Here is a 16,020-nt window from a genome sequence, read left to right as displayed (position 1 = left end):
TTAGTCAGCATTACATACTTCCATCTGTATAATGTTTGGTACCGTTACGTTCCGTTTCCCATGCGCAGTATTCCGGTCATTGCGAATAAATCGCAATTCATACGGTCCGATAATTACGGACAAAATCCATATTCCCAAAACTGTTTCTGTTAAAAGGTGTATTACAAAAGAATCTAGTTATAACCGGTTCTTACTGCTATTTACGACCCCTGACGACGATGCCAACAGACAAAGGACTCCAAAGTTCACTCCCCCTGCACCTATCCAAACCAGGTGCAATACTTTGCCCCAATCACAGAGGACTTGACATACGAACCCTGACCAATAGGAATGGCCTTTGACCTCCCCCTTCTGACCCTATAAGTTAGGTGACCCAGGGCGGCCTCGGTCACTTCGGCACTGCTTCCTTTCCCTGACCATTGACCGGGCTATAGTTCAAACCTGAACATAGCGAGCTCCGACCAGACTGCGCTGCGCATATTTGATGAGACGGTAAACGGTTGCATTCACTGTACTTACTTTTATTGTATTGTTGGCTGATTGTATTCTGTGCCTGTTTTCTTTCCCTAGTAGAGCTTGATTAGTATATCCATTGTTAGACAATTGCATTACGTGTTATACTGTACTTTTCCTATTTCTGTAATCCCCTTTTGTCCATTAGGGACTAAATACATCATTTACGGAGTTTCTATCTCCTCACCTTTATACTGTGGTCTCGTCTGTTATTCGCATATAGCGATAAGGTATAGTACGGACATTGTCCTAAAAAGGTGCATTCGCAGATTAGACACAAAGTACTGCGAAGGGATCTCTTATTAATACATTGGTTCTACCGTGTACAATACACGATAAAGGTACGCTACGCTGCGCTACGTTTGGTTCGCACGTAGCTAGAAATAAAGGGTACGCAGGTTACGGACATAATACGTAACCTACGCTTTTCACTTATTGTTCTTTGATCATATAAATATCGGTATTGATAACAGACAATTGACACAGACATTTGACAGACAATTGACAGACAGACAATTGACAGACATACATTTGACAGACAAATTGACAGACAATTGACAGACAGACAATTGAAAGATAGACAATTGACAGATAGACAATTGACACAGACATTTGACAGACAATTGACAGACAATTGACAGACATACATTTGACAGACAAATTGACAGACAATTGACAGACAGACAATTGAAAGATAGACAATTGACAGACAATTGACAGACAGACAATTGACAGACAGACAACTGACAGACAGACAGACAACTGACAGACAGACAATTGACAGAAAATTGACAGGCAATTGACAGACAATTGACAGACAGAAAATTGACAGACAGACAATTGACAGATAGACAATTGACACAGACATTTGACAGACAATTGACAGACAATTGACAGACAGACAATTGAAAGATAGACAATTGACAGACAATTGACAGACAGACAATTGACCGACAATTGACATAGACAATTGACAGACAGACAACTGACAGACAGAAAATTGACAGGCAATTGACAGACAATTGACAGACAGACAATTGACAGAAAGACAATTGACAGACAATTGAAAGACAGACAATTGACAGACAGACAATTGACAGACAATTGACAGACAGACAATTGAAAGACAGACAATTGACAGACAGATAATTGACATACACTTGACAGACAGACAATTGACAGACATTTGACAGGCAATTGTCAGACAATTGACAGACAGACAATTGACATACAATTGACAGACAGACAATTAACAGATGATTGACAGAAAGACAATTAACAGACAATTGACAGACAGACAATTGACAGACAACTTACAGACAATTGACAGACAGACAATTGACAGATAGACAATTAATAGACAATTGACAGACAGACAACTGACAGGCAATAGACAGACAATTTTGCATGTCGACCTTTTTACATGTCAACCTTTTTGCTTGTCGACCTAATGGTTGTCTATATTTTTGTGGTCAATTGTCTGTCTGTCAATTGTCTGTCTGTCAATTGTCTGTCTGACAGACAATTGACAGAAAGACAATTGACAGACAATTGACAGACAGACAATTGATCGCAAAAAGATAACCATTAGGTCGACACCATTAGTTCAAAAAGCAAAAAAGGTTGACATGCAAAAAGGTTGACATGCAAAAAGATCGACACTACCATTAGGTTGACAGTCAAAACCTCGACATTGGGCTGCGGTTCACTTCAAACTGTGTCCATGTCGACATTTAGGGGAAAAAAACAGTGAAAACCCCAATGTCGACTTATTGGCTGTCGACCTAATGCTTGTCGGTCTTTCTGCATGTCGACTTTTTTACATGTCGACCTTTTTGCTTGTCAAACTAATGGTGCCAACCTAATGGTTGTCTATCTTTTTGCTGTAGATCCCTTGTTCCCGGTTTCCAATGTTTAGGTCTAAGGGTGCGTACACACGGGTGCAATTTCAGCACATATCGCTGGGAATATGGTCGCTGAGCGACCATATTGCCAGTGATTTGTGTGTGCTGTCGGCGATGAATCGCCGGGTGCGCGCTCCCGTGTGCAGCCCCTGATGGTCGCTGGTCGCAGGAGCATGCTCCTGCGACCAGCGACTTCCCCCGGCGCTGAGCAGGAGGTCAGCGGAGATCAGCGGCAGAAGGATTCCCTTCTGCTGCTGCTCCCTCCTCCGTTCGGGTCTCTCTCGCCGCTGCTCCCTCCCTCCTCCGTTCGGGTCTTCCCCCCCACTGCGTGCTAGCAGCAAGCAGACGCTGCTGCTCCCCCCCCCCCCCCCCCCCCGCCCCCTGACAGTAGCAGTGTCTCCTTTTCATCGCTGATGAAAAGGAGACACTGAGCAATATGATTGCTGGCAATATATTGCTAGCAATATATCGCTAGCAATCATATTGCACCATGTGTACACAGCATAAATGATGTTTTGTTACCAATGTTGAAAAACATAATTTAACAGAAGTTTTCTTTCGATGTCCCATCCCTAGACATCGATAATCAATATAGACAGAGCACCCCCTTGTGGTAGCTGCTGGCCGCGTTGTTAATTATATATACACAGATGTAGCTGTGCACACCGGAAGCAGGCAGGACTGCACCACACAGCATAGTAGCGGGGTGGGGAGATGCAATCGATGATCTTTTAACGGATTAAAATAAAAAATCGCCAAGCTGTAATGAACAACCGTGGTTTAAAATAGAATGATGCCACACATGGTATTCGTGTTAGCTTCTATTTAAATAACGGAAACAAAAATACACTTGTGTTACAGACCGACCCCCCTCTCCCGTGCAGTGTTCTCTCCCGCCTGCCTCTGTAAGAAAAAAAAACCCCGCGAAACGGAGCAACACGTGATAGTGCTGTTGGCGCGAAATTCTCCTGGCGGGAAGAGAGATCGGGAGGTTCAGCAGCCGGAGCAGCATCTACATCACATCACCTGCAGCAGCCGGACCACCGCGTCTTTCTTAGGTCAGTGCGCGCTGCTGCGGGAGCTATAGAGGCACCACTGTCACCGTGCATAACACCTGCACGTTACCTGTGGTGACCAATACTCCGTCATGTCTCCGCATAGCACTTGTATGTGAGAGCAGCTGTGTGACGCTGCGTGGCGTTGCCGCAGACGCTTACCTGGTTCGCTGGGGTGTACAAACCCGTCTATTTTGCAGATGTACAGTACCAATGAAGATATTGTCAGCCGTTTGTATTCACCATTATACCGCATGAGCAAGTCACCGCCAGTGCGCTCTCACTAGAGCGCATTGGCTGTGCCAGATCTCTCTGCACATATTCTGAGCGATGTTATGAATAATATCACCTTGGGCCAGATTCTCTAAGCTTTGAAAGTGATAAAATAGAGGGTTATAAACAGCCAGCCAATCAGCTGCTACCTGACATTTTTCAAACAAAGTCTGACATGGCAGGTAGGAGCTGATTGGCTGGCTGTTTATCACTCCATTTTATCACTTTTGAAGCTTAGAGAATCTGGCTATGTGTACACTTTATATTGTCAACGACCCCCTTCCTTATCTGAGCATGTTCAGACCGTTGCTCTCTCCGCCAGTGGTCCCTTTTTCCCACTAGCATCGACAATGCATTTTGCAACGCCGGGTTCCTGCTGATATTGGACTTGTTAAGTGTGTATGGGGCTTTCGTGAAAATAGCTTTGTCCACACAGTCTTTGTCTTGGCGACAGCGACCCTGTGGGGCTATGCATCGCTATCGCCTGCTGTGTACACATGTGGCGATTCTGGCTTAATTTTGATGATCTAGTCCAAATCGCCCAGTGTGTACACCCTTCAAGCGTGGAATGTAGGTCCAGAAGAGAAATTATAAAGTAGTGAGAGATTAAGTAGTAGTACTAGCCATCCAGCTTTTGATTGCCATTTTACAGGCTGTTTGAAAAATGACAGGAGTATGCTGGTTGGTAGTTTATCGCTTTCCACTTTATCACTTTTTTCAAAGCTTAGTACATCTCCCCTGTGGAATCCTGGCATGTTGTTGGTGACCTTGGTCATTTAATGTGTGTGTCTGATATTTTCTTTCATCTATGCATCAGCAATTAAAGTATTCCTTTTAGTTCTCCTAATCTATTTAAACTATACATAGAAATGTCACTTTCTATATTGTGTGCTCTTTCTCAGGCTGCCATTGCACCACAATGATCGTAATTAGTGACAGAGTAGTATGTAGCCAGGATTTGCACCTGCATTCATTAGATAAAGTGAGGTGCTGTTTACACTGAGCTAATATCCCCATCACTGTATGCCCTCTATCTATTATTCACTCCCTCCTGCCCGTGCCAATGCAGTTTTGTTTAGGAATGGGCAGTTAGTGCTTATCCAGCTGCTGTTGAACTACACATCCCAGCATGCCCTAATACAAACTGGGATGACTTTTTGGGACCTATATTAAAATGAAGGTGCCCATACACTAGGGCGATTTTGCTGTGGTTTGGTCGCATGTCATCTGATTTCTGCAATAAATCGGATGAAAAGTGAACAGGTTTCATGAGTTTAACATCATGCCGGATGCAATGCGTGGTCCTGTGTGCATCGCAGCCTGAAGATTGCATGTGCTGCACTACAGATAATACACTTCGCCAAACCTGGCAGTCTTGGCTTTGTATTAACTTTAACAAGAGATACGGTAAATCTAAGGGTGATAAGGAGAGATAAACGCCCAGCCAATCACCTGCTAACTGCCATGTTACAGGCTGTGTTTGAAAAAAGTCAGTAAGGAGCTGATTGGCTGGACGTTTATCTCTCCTTATCACCCTTGCATTTATCTCTTGTTAAGGCTTAATACGTCTGCCCCATAGTATGCGAAATGACTGCATACGTTGTGACCTATGCAGTCCTGCCACCCGGGTACAGGGGCAGCTCGTGGAATTGCGGAAGTCGTCCTAATGTGTGGGCACCTTTTAAAGAAATCTGTTGCTTTAGATTGGAGATCAGGTGCAATATAACTATTGAATATGGCCAATAGTTTAACAATAAAATATGCCTTGTTACAACATCAAAAGTACCTGCTGAGAATCATTGTCCACATTAAAATATATTTCAAAATGTTTCAAAAGCAGAGTTCTACACATTTCAGAGCTGTTTTTTAGGCAGTGAGAATGGCTCTGAAACAGCATTTAGTAAAAACAGAATACAGACCTGTGATAGGCTGGCCCCTGCATTCTGCCTTGAAACGTATTCAGGGGATTAAATGGGTTGACTGATGTGAATGGTACTTAAACGATAATCTACTGCCATGTGAAGGCTCAGACCCGTTTTAAATACCGTTTAAAAATACCGGTTATTAAAACGTTTTGGCAGTGTGAAAGTGGTACTAGTACTAAAGCTCATTTTACAATGACTAGACTTTGGATTGTCACTAATGTTGCCATACAATTTGCAGCATCATGTCTTCTCCAGCATCCACACCGAGCCGAAGAAGAAACAAACGTGGGAGAAGCAGCAATCCTGCGACTCGTAAGTGTACTGCCTGGCATTGTATTACATTTCTGCTCTGTGCTAAAATATCAATATTGGGAGCATTTGTGTGTATATGCGTGTATATTTAGTGTGTACCATATAGGTAGTGTTCAGCCTGGTGCCTGCCACGACGGTGTGCATGGGGAAGCGCAGTACCGCTTTAGACGGCGCTTCCCAAGTGGCAGGGCCGGGCCCTCCCCCCTTTATTGACGGCGACGGCCAGGCCGCCCCCCTTGCGCTGCCCCCGTGCAGCGGCGCCCTGCCTGCCCACATTTCTAGAAGGAACACTATATAGGTACTGCCAAAAATCCCACAACCCCTTCTAAAAAACTGACCATGCATTAACTGGCATGGGTCCATGTCACCTACATTATTGTCCTTTCTTAGTTATGATCATTATTAAAGGCAAGGGGTAAATTGGTGTTCTACATGGCTTAATAGTAGTTGTATTACAATACACCACTAGTCTAGAGCGGTGCCCAGGGCCTAATGTTAATGTTCTCTTGAAGCCCGCAGTGAGGAAGTGCACTCTCCTCCATCACAAAGACGTCGAACAGAAGACTCCACATCAATTGGTGAACTGCTACCTATGCCAACTTCCCCATCCGGTGATCTCCAGAGCCCCAGTGGACAAGAGCTTCTGTTTTCTAGCCCGGCACCATCGCGGCACTCTGGTATGAATTTTTTTTTTTTCATTTTTTTTTTTCATATAGTTACTGTACAATTTATTTTGATGTCAAATATGCAATGTCAGAAAATGTGTTAATTGGGGAGGAATTTTAAAATTGGATTTGGATAATAGCCCAAGGCAAGCAGAAGGTCAAAATAAGTTTTGCAAATTTTTTTTTTCTTCAGCCTTTTCATGCTTACGATCCACGTCGACTATGATTGGGAACAGTAAAGTGGCAAGGGTATGCGCTACACTAATCATGGGTTTGTGTCGACATTGACACTGATAAACCTGTGGAAATCTCATGCCGACCTTGTAAATGTTGAACTTTTAGTGTCAAACTATTGACTGATATTGCCCTTTGATCCACAACCTTTAAAACTAACAAAACACCACAGTTGCAGTCAACAATACTGTGGTGGCATTGCATTATTTTGTGTCTATTTTTGAAAGGACACCATTATGTTACAGTACTTGTACATGTTTTTTCTATGTAGCTGTTCAGAGTGAACTTGACCTGAGCTCTCCCCTGACATATGGAACTCCAAGCTCTAGAGTGGAGGGCACACCTAGGAGTGGCATCCGAGGTACTCCTGCCAGACAGCGGCCTGATCTGGGGTCTGCTCGCAAACTTAAGCAGGTGGACTTACAGTCACAGTCAGACCAGGTGGGAGATCCTAGTACTTCCATTGATGCCACTAAGCAGAAGCAGAGTGACCAGTTTCACATAATTAAAAACTTTTTTTTTGTTTTCAGCCTGCTGCTGAGGAGCTGGTTACAAGTGAACAGTCTCTGGAACAGAAGTTGGTGATATGGGGGACTGATGTCAATGTTATTACATGCAGAGAGAAATTCCAGGTGAGTAATTATTAATGAGATGGAAAGAGGGGTCATTTAAGGGCTTTCTCAGGGTAAAAATCCAAGTGCAAAAAGCCTCATTAGATGAGACATGTCCCAGTTCAAGGCCTCAAGTTGATGGTATGGGTGGACAACATTTTGCTGAGACAATGGAGATGGAGAAATGTATCAAAAGTAAGGCGAGGGAGGGACTTTGAAAAAAAAAAAAGTAAAAATTTCAACATTAACAGGTAACTCATGGAAGAGTTTAATTAAAATTGAGGTATTTTTATTTTGTGGGCTTGGAAGGTGTAACCCCTTTCGTGCACTGCTAGTGTTAGACATATACAATTTTGGTTTAGTGTGAGCTCTGCATTAAATTGCCAGAAGCAATGATGTGCAACTTTTTAGGTTTAATTCTGTTTCAAAGTATACAATGTATTGTATATGTTTGTACTATAGCCAACATGTTTTGCCCTTCTACTGAAAACCACAAATGCAAAGACTAAAAAAAAAAAAAAGCATGAGACAAGCTTCCACTGCCTATGAAGATGGTATAGCTTTTGTCTCTAACAACAATTATTGTGTACAATGAAGTTTATTACTGGGGTCTTGGTAAATTACACTTTTACACCCCAGAACCTTACCTTCTACAGCGGTGACATCTGTAGTCCGTCACCTGCTAGCTGGGTAGTAGTGGATTTTACATGAACTTGATTTGTTCAGTTTTGTGTGGTACTGAGATCTAGCTATCTCCTCGAACTCACAATTTATCAGGCAGGAGCAGCCATGCGTAAATTTTCTTCCTATAAACCCTCTGATTTCAGAAAATCTCCTTGGTTATAGTGTGTACACACGGTCCATATGCCGTGCGATGCGAGTCCCGATGCGATCTTGGGACTAGCATCGCACGGCATGAAGGAGAGGACACGATAGCTGTCACCAGGGTGCTGTGACACCCGGGGCCACGGCACAGCAACAGCTTCCCTCGCCGCCCCCCCCCCCCCCATGCATATATCAGAGCCCACACCCCCCGCTGTCCTCTATACGCAGGACTTCCGGGTCACTATGCTTCAGCTCTGCAGCCCCAGGAGAAGCTCCTCTGGCCGCTGGAGCTATGTGAGTAAAGGCGCAAAGACTATATAGTACAGATCTGCACTATATAGTCTTGCCTGCCCTCACTATGTCGCTGCCGATTTGCGCTCACTCGGGAGCACGCATTGGCAGCCCTAAAAAGTACACATTCGGCATACGATATGGCTTCCGATGTGCACTATATCGGCGACATCGGAAGCCATATCGTGCCCGTGTGTACACACCATAAGTCAGTCGAGTTAAATCTCTCGAATGTCATTCCTATGTAAATATTTGTGTTTTATTAGTTTATTTTCAAAACAATCCTGACCATTTGTTTTATAATTTGTACTTAGCGTTTTATACAGCGATTCATTGATCCATTGGCCAAAGAAGAAGAGAATGTTGGTTTGGATTTGAATGAGCCGATTTACATGCAACGACTCGAAGAGGTAAAATTATTAATTTTGTAATGTTTGTTTTGAAGTGTCATAAAATGTTACAATTGCTTGTGTGGCAGACATCAGTTTAATTAGAAAGAAATATAGTTCACAATATGATTTTTTTATTTCGGGAAGGCGTTTATCGCTGTGTAAGACACATTTTAATTTTGAAGGGCAAACTTGGACACGTTATTAAAGCTAAAATAGAGTTACTGTAATCTAACGTGTGTATGTATTTGTTTCCTGTATGCTCAGAATTATATATCTTCCCTATTTGTATGTCTTTAGAGTTTCGACTATATACAACCGTAATATTTTGTAATTTTTGTTTAAAGATCAATGTTGTTGGAGAACCGTTCTTGAATATTGACTGTGATCATCTGAGGACATTTGACCAAGATCTGTATAGACAACTGGTCTGCTATCCACAGGTACCCATTCATGCTTTATCTCTACATTGCTGTAATTGAAACAATCCTCTTGACAGCTGCTATTGCTGATGTTTAGCAGTGTCTCAAGCTGTCTGTTGTGCATGTCATTGATCTGTAAATATGTCCATCTTTTTAGGAAGTTATTCCAACTTTTGATATGGCCGTTAATCAGTTATTCTTTGATCGGTATCCTGATTCTATTTTGGAGCATCAGATCCAAGTCAGACCTTTTAATGCGTTAAAAACCAGGAATATGAGGAGTTTAAATCCAGAAGGTAAAACTAATTTGAGTAAATTGAAAGGATTCAAAACTTGCCTATACAGTACGTTGCTTGAAATAAAACTTTTAAGGGATCAATTCAATAAGCTGTAAGTTAGAACAGTAGCATAGCATCACATTTGCAGATGCTTGCAACGCCATATTTATTTATTTATTAACCGTTTCTTATATAGCGCACACAGATTCCGTAGCGCTTTACAGAGCATAGTTATAATCAAAAACACATAACAAATTACAGTACAAGACAGTTTAGGACAAGTACATGGTTAATATGGATAGTTACATCAGGGGACAGGACACTGAAGTAATCATCAGGGTGGCAAAGGTTTATATATTCTAGGAAAGGCACATGAGGAGAGAGGGCCCTGCTCGTGAGAGCTTACATTGTAAGGGGGGGGGGGTTTAGACAGACAGGGGTGACACAGAAGGGGGAGAAGTGAACATAAACAGTAGGTTAGGATGAGAGATGGTCAGGTTTTATGCAGGAGGGTGGGAAGGGGTCAGCTTAGTCTTTGATATTTTAAGTCTAAAAAAGCGCTGGGTCATCCAAGAGTAGACAGCAGAGAGACAGTTGGAGATATGAGTGAGGATAGAGGGAGAGAGATCAGGAGAGGAGAGGTAGATTTCAGTGTTATCAGCATAGATGTGATAGTGGAAGTCGAGTGAGCACATAAGCTCACCCAGAGAGGACGTATAGAGAAAGAGAAGAGGGCCAAGAATAAAATGTAGGGGGACACCTACTATCAATGGAAGAGCAGGAGAGGTGAGGTCATTAGAGGTACAGCTGGTCATTTTCAAAACAGACAGTGCAAGTACAAGCTTTAACAGTGATAGTAAAAGTTGTTTGCAGATGTAAGAATGGTGATATTATGGTTGAATTGCCAGATTAAGCAGCCAGGAGTAGTATGTTGTGTGAATGAATTGAACTCACTCCAAGCAGACTTTGGTTTTCTCAGTTGTTGTTTTGTCCTTCAGTTTCACTTTGGTTTAACGCTGTAGTTATGAACCAGTTTTCCCACTTTAATAACGGCCCACTTCAATCTAGGCCCACAGATAAACTCTATCCACAGCTGTATGCAATGACTACTGAAGTACTCTGCCATAGAGCAGAGTACTGAATTTATTCACTGAGGCAGAGTTGAGGAAATGTTTTTTTTTTTTTTTTTTTTTTTGAATTGAAGAAAATATTAAGAATATTCAGTGTTTGAATTATTGCCTGTTTGATGTGTTGGTGTTTAGTTTACTCTTTTTACAATGAGTGTTTTTTTTTTCCTTGTCCTATGGGAATGTTGGAGGAGAGGCTTGATTCTAGGCAGATTTAGCACCTGATTCACCTGCCCAGTATCTTTGTGTGTGTGTGTGAAATACTGCATTGATTTAGCTTACTTGGATGAAGAACACAAGCAAAATAATGTGGAATAATACCAGGCATTCTCTTACAAAAGGCTTTTTATAATTTTTTTTATATATATGTCACTGTTGTGCCTGTGGTCACAGAATATAAAGGATAAAACTGGTTTAAAAAAAAAAATCTATCTATCTTATCTTAGGCTATACAGGGGCGATTTTGTCTAATATTGTGGGAAATATGGTCGCTGATGGGAGTGTGCACCGGCGATATATCGTCGGGTGCGCGCTCCCGTTTTCTCCCCCGTAGTGACCGCTGGTCGCAGGACTGCGACCAGCTGATTTCCACTGCCGGGCTCCCCGGGCAGTTTCTTTTTCATCAGCGACCATCTCTGGTCGCTGATGCAATCAGGACACTGAGCGATATATCGCTCATCGCGAGCGATATAGCCCCCCGTGTGTACGGGGCTTTACTCTTCATTGAAACGTCCCCTAAGAATGTTAAATCATTGATTAACAGTCTGCAGTATTGTACTTATAAATGTCTTACATTTTTCCTCAGATATTGATCAGTTGATCACAATTGGAGGGATGGTTATCCGATCATCCCAGATTATACCTGAGATGCAAGAAGCTTTCTTTAAATGTCAGGTGTGTGCCTTTACCACGAGGGTAGAGATTGACCGTGGTCGTATAGCCGAGCCATCTGTCTGCAAACATTGCAACACCACACACAGCATGGCTTTGGTTCACAACCGCTCTATGTTTTCAGATAAACAAATGGTAAGTTATGGGGTTTTTGGTTTGTTTTTCTTCCCCCTATGTCTTTTATTGACGCTTCACCAAGTGAAAATATTGGAAAAAGACAGTGTTACAAGTTATCTAATTTTATAATTATCACTTTTACATTGTTTTATTTACATATGACTTGTGCTTAGTAAACCGTGTTCATGAATATTCGATTAGTTGCAATGTCCAGTAGAATTCTTGTTATCAGCAGTTTTTCTACCTCAGCAACACAGGTAGAAAAATTGCTTCATGAGTCTTTTTATGTACTCATGAAGCCTTTCTGATGTAAATATTAAGAGTAATGGCCCCCTTACGTTACGGTGACTTCTCCCCTCTGAGAAGTCACCAGCAATTCTGCCTTAAGCCCAGGGTGGCTAGATCGAATGCGGTATATTGCATGCAATCCCAGCTAAGCCTGCCCGACTCAAAAGCAATTCAAGGGATTAGTCTTGAAGGTCAATATGGACATATGTAATGCTGCACTGTGCTCGCCATGCTTCCAGCACAGTGCCTCGCTACACTCAGCACACTATTTTATTCTCCCACCACACCCTAGTGGATGGTAGGGTGTGAAATACCACATGTCGGCGTGAAAAGCCCTGTGTCGACCTAATGACAATCAACCTTCCTCTTGTCGACCTAGTGACAGTATACCAGTTTATGCAACTTAATATCCTAAGTGACTTTTCTTGGTTTATATCTGTGGTTCCCAACCCTGGTCCTCAAGTACCCGCAACAGTACACATTTTCCAGGTCACCCAGCACAGATTATTCAGGCACATTTTAAAAGATCAACAGGTGGAGATATTATGTCACTTGTGATTCTGTGTAAAGACCTGGAAAACGTGCACTATTTGGGGTACATGAGGACCAGGGTTGGGAACCACTGGTTTATATCACTAGGACTGAGCAAGTGAGGCCATCTTGTGGACAAATTCTTTTGCTTAAGGAGAATAGAAAAAAGCCTTAAATTTCTTCACTTGAAACCACAATAACATTTAGAATACATGTACTTTTTTTAGTTAGTCAAACAAATGGGTTTAGTTTTGAATGAAGTGCTATGTAAATGTAGTTTGACCGGAAACTTGATTATTTAAACCATAATCTCTTTCATGGTATGACCCATTAACTTGCTGTATTTGACTCTGAAGATTGTTATGGCAACTCCTTTCTATTGTGTTTTTTGTTGTTGTTGTTGTTTTAGTCTAGAATTTTGAATTGATTGTGGAAACGGCATTATATGGTTCTTGTTTTACTCCTGTACAATGTGATCAAATTATTATTATTATTATTAATTTTTTTTTTTTTTTCCCTCTAATAGATCAAACTGCAAGAGTCTCCTGAAGATATGCCAGCTGGTCAGACCCCCCACACAATTATTTTATATGCTCACAATGACTTGGTGGACAAGGTGCAGCCAGGAGACAGGGTGAATGTTACAGGTATATACTGTAGGTTGACTTATCTTGGGACTACTTCCTTGCAGTCAAACCGTTGTCATGCTTGAACACACTTATCAGTCATCAGTCTTTAAATCTCGGGGAATAGCACATTCAATGCTAATGGGTGAAGCAAACTTTTTTCATTAAATTCACTATAGTGCAAAACTGCTATAGCATTATCAAGCTAAGCTAGAAAACAACACTTATGTTTTTGGTGGTTTGATAATGTTGGCACATTTTGCAACTCAAACCTTTTCATAATCTCCTCTTTAGGAATCTACAGAGCTGTCCCTATTCGTGTGAATCCCAGAGTTCGAAATGTTAAGTCTGTGTACAAGACTCACATTGATGTTATCCATTACCGGAAGACTGATGCTAAGCGCTTACATGGTATTGATGAGGATGGTGAGCAGAAGTTGTTCACTGAGGAACGAGTACAGATGTTAAAGGAGCTGGCTGCTAAGCCAGACATCTACGAGAGGCTTGCTGCTGCTCTGGCACCAAGTATATATGAGCATGAAGACATTAAAAAGGTAGATGTTCTATAATATTTCTAAGTCATTCTTGAAATGGAATGCAGTCATTATGCTGATATTGAAATTGGCATCTACAGAAGGAAAGGTTCGCAATTAGGCACTAGGGCACAGGTTCTCAAAGTCGGTCCTCAGGGCCCCATACAGTGCATGTTTTCCAGGTCTCCTCACTGAATCAAGTGAAATAATTAGCTCCACCTGTGGATCTTTTAAAATGTGTAATTAGTGCACCTGTCAGATGACTGGAAACCGTGCACTGTGTGGGGTCCTGAAGACCAAGTTTGAGAACCACTGCACTAGGGGAAAGGTAAGGGTTAGTTTGAACCAATGGAAGTTCTCAAGACATCATCGCTAGAATCAGAAGACCCTGTTGGAGCAACTGGCTTAAGTAAATGGCCACAAGTCCACCATTGGTGTCCGTGCATGCATGGTGAGATTCCGACCATGGACGATAATCAATCTGGGATTCTGACTGTGGGAACCTCGGGCCTTTTTCATTCCGCTCAACAGGTATTTGAAAAGTGGGCTTGTCCGCAAAAAAGCCGCAAATTCAACAATCTGCCGCTGTTTCCATCAAACCAGATCCGACTTGTTTTAAAGTCTGATCTGTTCTGTCAGAATTTTCCTTCTATTTTTTTTTTGGCCTGCACGCCATATATTTCATATCAGAAATAGGTCGCACAGCACGTGATTTCAATAAATTTTTCATTTCTCTTTTAATACGTCACCATATTAACTATTTTGTGGAGAAGTAACACATAACGTAATATGTTATGATTTATGTTTAATTAAATTTTAATATCTGATATTGCACCTTATTACCGCTTGCCGCCTTTGAGAAATGGCTACTAGCCCCAAAGATACAATATTACTGGGTGGTAATTTGTTAAAAACCTGTTCGTAAGTCTCTTTTCTACTTACAGTTTCAACAAGCTACAAGTTACTGGCTTGCAATGGTTCTTACGTGATCTTGTATGCTGCATCTTGCAAGTGAATTCCTTTTTGTCTAGTTTCAAATGCAGATTCTGTAGCTGATCTGTTGAATTTTTGTTATTTTTTATTTGAAGCTCAACAGTAACCGACATGCTTACTAAACCTTTTATCATTCTTCGCAGGGTATACTTCTGCAGCTGTTTGGTGGCACGCGCAAGGATTTCAGCCATACTGGAAGAGGAAATTTCCGTGCCGAAGTAAATATTCTTCTGTGTGGTGATCCTGGCACAAGTAAATCTCAGCTATTACAGTATGTGTACAACTTGGTACCCAGAGGCCAGTACACATCTGGTAAAGGATCCAGTGCTGTAGGTTTAACAGCCTATGTGACGAAGGACCCAGAAACCAGACAGCTTGTCCTGCAAACGGGTGCCCTGGTGCTAAGTGACAATGGAATTTGCTGCATAGATGAATTTGACAAAATGAATGAGAGCACGAGGTCTGTGCTACATGAAGTCATGGAACAGCAAACCCTCTCTATTGCTAAGGTACATGTAGAAATTTGGCATTTTTTATTTTGGACAATATTTTATAATACATAAAAACATTAACTTAAGATGCAGAATAGTGTTCTGTTATGATATATTTTATCTCATGCATACCCCACCTGACCCCCTCCAAAACTCATAAGTTTTCCTTTGTGTAGCGCTACGATACCCTGGGACCATCTGCTTCCTGTACACTCTTCTTCAGGAGTCTTTCCTATAATCTCAGATAGAGGCATCCCAGTTAGAGGACTCCAGAACGACTCCTAATTTAGGGCCTTATTTTGGTAATTCTTTCTGACAAAATCTTTCTTAGATGGACAAAACCATGTGCACTGCAGGGGGGGCAGATGTAACATGTGCAGAGAGAATTAGATTTGGGTGAGTAATTTTGTTTCAATGCAGGGAAAATACTGACTGCTTTATTTTTACACTGCAATATAGATCTCACTTTGAAGTAAAACCCCACCCAAATCTAATTCTCTCTGCACAAGTAACACCTGCCCCACCTGCAGTGCACGTGGTTTTGCCCATCTAAGAAGGATTTTGTCAGAAAGAATGAACCAAAATAAGGCCCTTAGACTCTTCTGCAGTCAAATGGCTGGATAATCAACTGGCAGAAGTCCAGTTTAACTCCTTCCACCATCTATATGTCTTGATGGACACAGTTGTTTGGAGTGTCCTTCCATCCTATTCCAAACCTAAAACCTC

General features: G+C 41.9%; 1 protein-coding gene across 3 annotated transcripts in view; it reads left to right on the top strand.

Moving 5' to 3' along the window:
* Positions 1-3,321: 3,321 nt before the first annotated feature.
* Positions 3,322-16,020, top strand: part of MCM4 (minichromosome maintenance complex component 4) — a 372,932-nt gene continuing 360,233 nt past the window's right edge. For all 3 annotated transcript variants that reach the window (XM_083187419.1, XM_083187420.1, XM_083187417.1), the window contains exons 1-12: positions 3,322-3,475; positions 5,909-5,982; positions 6,495-6,659; positions 7,153-7,322; positions 7,412-7,513; positions 8,923-9,018; positions 9,345-9,440; positions 9,577-9,715; positions 11,630-11,850; positions 13,178-13,298; positions 13,572-13,831; positions 14,947-15,312. In XM_083187419.1, the coding sequence (XP_083043545.1) occupies positions 5,913-5,982; positions 6,495-6,659; positions 7,153-7,322; positions 7,412-7,513; positions 8,923-9,018; positions 9,345-9,440; positions 9,577-9,715; positions 11,630-11,850; positions 13,178-13,298; positions 13,572-13,831; positions 14,947-15,312 (1,806 nt within the window). In that variant the 5' untranslated portion in view covers positions 3,322-3,475; positions 5,909-5,912. The remainder of the gene's footprint in view (positions 3,476-5,908; positions 5,983-6,494; positions 6,660-7,152; positions 7,323-7,411; positions 7,514-8,922; positions 9,019-9,344; positions 9,441-9,576; positions 9,716-11,629; positions 11,851-13,177; positions 13,299-13,571; positions 13,832-14,946; positions 15,313-16,020) is intronic.

Source organism: Crinia signifera, chromosome 5 (genome assembly GCF_055691185.1).
Source record: "Crinia signifera chromosome 5, ASM5569118v1, whole genome shotgun sequence".
Lineage (NCBI taxonomy): Eukaryota > Metazoa > Chordata > Amphibia > Anura > Myobatrachidae > Crinia > Crinia signifera.
Note: the sequence above shows the minus strand (reverse complement) of the source record. Positions and strands in the feature narration are given on the sequence as shown.